The 4,262-nt window shown below is 40.5% G+C and overlaps 1 protein-coding gene across 1 annotated transcript; it reads left to right on the forward strand.

The window, feature by feature from the left end:
• The first annotated feature begins 3,133 nt into the window (after positions 1–3,133).
• LOC113916010 (60S ribosomal protein L37a-like) lies at positions 3,134–3,439 on the forward strand. Its single transcript, XM_027581872.1, has one exon. It carries the CDS (start codon positions 3,134–3,136, stop codon positions 3,437–3,439), a length of 306 nt encoding a protein of 101 aa, XP_027437673.1.
• Positions 3,440–4,262: the final 823 nt, after the last annotated feature.

Consider the following 4,262-nt stretch of genomic DNA (forward strand, 5'->3'; position numbering starts at 1 on the left):
TAGAATAAGGCAAATTAGAACGCTTTCCTGAGGTCTCCCTCCTACAAAGGTCACATTCATTGATATCTCTGGAATATGTCATATACAGTAACTTGCTGAAAATTACCCAGTTTTCTAAGTAATTTGGGGGCTTGCACTCAAGACTAGGATAAATGCACAATTCCTTTCCTTTGGAACCCCAGAGCAATTTCTCACATATTCCTCCTCTAGAATTATAAGAACATTTCCTTTTTGTTGTACTCACATGAGCTCCTTCTTCATGCAATATACTTTGAAATGCATGGTGAAGGATGCCTTCGTCCTCTATTCCTATACCCTCCTCCTTCCTGTTTCTTGCCCCCTGCTCCTCTGGAAGGAAGGGTGTAAGACCTGCCAGGGCTACCCTTTCTCCTCAAAGTCTTCAATCCACTTTTTTAAAAGAATCCCTAAAGAATTTTATTTCCTATTCTGGTTTTCTTTTCAGGATCCATTTATCAAGAGCTTAATAATGATATATGCCCACTCTGGACTTTTGCCCCAATGTCACACGTACCGCACACTTAGAGGTAAGTCTATGGGGTCAGCAATATGGAAAGCCCTGCAGACTGACTCTCAGGAGTCATCCCACTCAGTTCCAGCTCTGAATGTCATCATGATCGGACTGGGAAAACAAGATGCACATCTAAGAAACCACAGAGAATCGAGTTACTCAATTGAACTGCCAGAGAACAGAAAACAGTGTCTTAAATGGTTTCTTGAAAAATATAACTAGAGACAAAATTTTGAGTGCGGGGAGTTTATTTGAACAGCAATCCCAGGAAGTACACTACCTAAATCAGGAAGTATGAGTAATGGAAAGGCGCTATCAGAGCTGACCACTGAGGGCAACTGACATGTTCTTTCCTGCTTGAGGACTCAGGGAGACATCATGAAATATATCAAGTTGTCTCACTCAGCACCCATCCATCTTTGGCTGAGGAAGGGGGGAGGTGTTAATTCCCCAGCATGTTCAGCCTACCTTGTACAGGGGTGGGAAGAAGCCCTCAGGCAGAGGACTGCCTGTGCTTGCAGTAGGATGCCATCTGCAGGAACTGGGAAGGTGAATGTCAGGGAGATACATACAAAGCCAACACTGCTACAGTCAGTAAAGACTTTGTGAAGGATGGCATTTCAGATTCCTTAAACAATGCACTGTGAATTGGTCGAGAAAAATAGCCTGAGTGAGAAGAGAGAAGAGGGAACTGGGAGAGGGCGACAGCAAGAATCCCAGGCAACTGCCTTTTACAAGTAGCCTGTTATTTAAGTGGGGGGATATTACTTTTATCTTAGAATCTTTGTATTTGTAGGAATTAATCATCTCATGGTACACAGATCAGGTTAAACTCGCATCAGAAAATGAACAGTTCTTGGTTCAGAAAGAAAGCAACTTGGGAAAGGAAAATCCTAAATAAAATTCATGTGTTAGGAAGTAAAAACTTGAGCAAAGGCTAATACTTAAAATTTTTATTATACAGCAAAGGAATGAACAACATTGGTCCTTAAGTCAAGTCAAAGGCCTATGAAGTACAGATGTTCCTCAACTTACAAGGGGGTTACATCCCAATAAACACATCATAAGTTGAAAATAGCACAAGTTGAAAATACACATAATACACCTGACCTCCTGAACGTCAGAGTTTAGCCTAACCTGCCTCGAACATACTCAGAATACTTACCTTAGCCCACAGCTGGGCAAAACCATCCAGCGCAAAGTCTATTTGACAATAAAGTGCCAAATGACTCATGTAATGGGCTGAAAACTGTACTGCAAGTGAAAACCAAAATGACCGCATGGGTACAGAGTGGTTGTTGGTGTCTTGGTTGTCTTCCCTCATGACTGCGGCTGGACCGGCTGCTGTGGCTGCCACTGCCCAGCAGCACAAGAAAGGATGAACTGCATCGTGCCAGCCCAGGAAAAGATCAAAATTCAAAGTACGGTTTCTACTGAATGCCTATTGCTTTCACATCATTGTAAAGTTGAAAAATCATGGGACCACCTGTACAAAGTACATAAAGCTTAATCCAAGAATACGTTTTCAGGATGTCTCAGACAGTGCCCTTCAAAGGGGCTTGTATATAAGAATCAACTATGACATGGCTTTAAAACCACAGATGCCTGAGCGAAATACCCAAATGTTTTGATTTAGAATCTCCTGGGGTAGATCCTAACTACCCGCATTTTTAAGATCCATAGATAATCCTAAAAAGCACCCTGGGTCGTGAACCACTGGTAGAGAACAGAATGAATTATGAGTCCCGTAATTTATGTAGTTGGACTGTGGGGGGATGCCTGGGAGAAAAGGGAGAGACTGGGAGAGCAACTAGAAATTACCTCTGGCCAGTAAATAGAACGGTATAGAGGGGGGAAAGAAAAGAATATGACAACACTAAAGGAAAAGAAGGCTCCCACCCCACTTATATGATTCCAAAAGGGGGTGTAGCATGCATCCTGCTAGTTCTATATAGCAAGGCCTGGCTCCCATAAGCCTCAATAATCAGGTGAGAAATGCCCCATAGAGTCTAAGGAAGTGGGACTCATTCAGGGTGAGTGTTAAAAAAAGCAAGGTCAGAGTTAAGGAAGCCTTAATGGTAGAACTTCCCATTTCTTTAACCATCCTAAGTAAACAAATACAATCAGAAAGCAACAACTTGGTGGCACGCAGGATGGGGAAAGAGGATTTATCAGCTTCATGCACCAACCACTGATTGAATGCGGAATATTGAGAGCTTTGTTGATTAAATTTATTAATATATTTCTGTGCCAGTAGTACTCATAAGAAATGTGTTTAGGGAAAGAGCAGCACTTGATTTAGTAGGTTCCAGCTATAAAGCATACTAAATAAAGAGGATTTATAAAAATCCTAATCCTTCAGGCTGACATGCTGTGCAGTAGCAATATTTATATGCTCCAGGAATATATACGATAGTTATACGGGAAAGCGTAATCTAGATGCTTCCTGCTCCACCCTGAAAAACATCAGAACACAAGAAATATCTTGTAATGAAAGTGTAAAATGATTTTAGTTTAATTGCACACACGTTCCAAGGTATTAAATACCAAAATGGATTAAACTGCATGTTCTGCTCACTGGGCTCGGAGCTAGTTCACAGCGACATGGCTCAATGCACCAAGAAGGTTGGAATTGTGGATAAATACGGGACCCGTTATAGTGCCTCCCTCAGGAAAATGGTGAAGAAGATTGAAATAAGCCTGCACGACAAGTACACTTGCTCCCCCTGTGGCAAAACCAAGATGAAAAGACGAGCTGTGGGGATCTGGCATTGTGATTCCTGCGTGAAAACCATAGCTGGTGGCACCTGGACCTACAACACCACTTCTGCAGTCACAGTAAAGTTGGCCGTCGGAAGACTGAAGGAGTTGAAAGACCAGTATAAGCTCCACCATTTGAAACATTGCTAGCCTATAATAAATGGGTTAATTTAGGCAACAACAACAAAAAAGGTATATTGTGGAGAGCCCTACAATTGTCCCTCTAGAATCTTGCAAGTAGATGATGGATCTTTCCCAGTCTTATGAATCTCTATATGTTGAGTAATAAAAAGTAGAAAAGGGTTTCCAATCATATGCAAGTATTTATTGAGCCTAAATGTTAGCATTGTATTAGGTGTTTGGGGGAATATAAAAATAACAAAATACTTAACCCTTGTCCTCAATGACCTTATATTCTAATAAAGAAGATTAGAGTAATACATCCCCCTACAACAGCAACAAGTGAAAGCAAATTATGTTGTGTTTCTTCCATTCTAAGATGTCACTAATTATAGCTCATATCAATTTCTTGGATAACAAATTCTTAGAGAAAAGAAGAAGCATATTCATGTCTACAATAATTGTGAGATGTGCTTAATTCCAAAAACATTAAATTGTGAAAAACACGTATGTTTTATAGTGACAGAAATATGACAGAAATGTTGTAATTAAGAAATACATTATATAATACGGTCTATAATTTTAGCACAAAGAAAAATCAAAATGAGGGAAACCACCACATGCCTTTCTGTATCTGGTTCACATTTAATACTGTCCATCTCTACACTGGATGTTCTGTGGAACTTTACTTATCTTTTTACATGAAACTCTGTCTCGTCAGCCTCCAAGGACAGTAATGGTATTTCATACTAGTGTTTCTCAAACTTTGCTGCAAATTAGACTCACTGGGAAGATTTGAAAGTCAAAATGCACAGGACACACTCCAACTAAAGCCAGACTTCAGGGGCTCGGG

This window comes from Zalophus californianus, chromosome 1, assembly GCF_009762305.2.
Source record: "Zalophus californianus isolate mZalCal1 chromosome 1, mZalCal1.pri.v2, whole genome shotgun sequence".
Classification (NCBI taxonomy): Eukaryota; Metazoa; Chordata; class Mammalia; order Carnivora; family Otariidae; genus Zalophus; species Zalophus californianus.

Coding starts and splice junctions, on each gene's coding strand:
- LOC113916010 (XM_027581872.1), top strand. CDS start 3,134: ATGGCTCAATGCACCAAGAAGGTTGGAATTGTGGATAAATACGGGACC.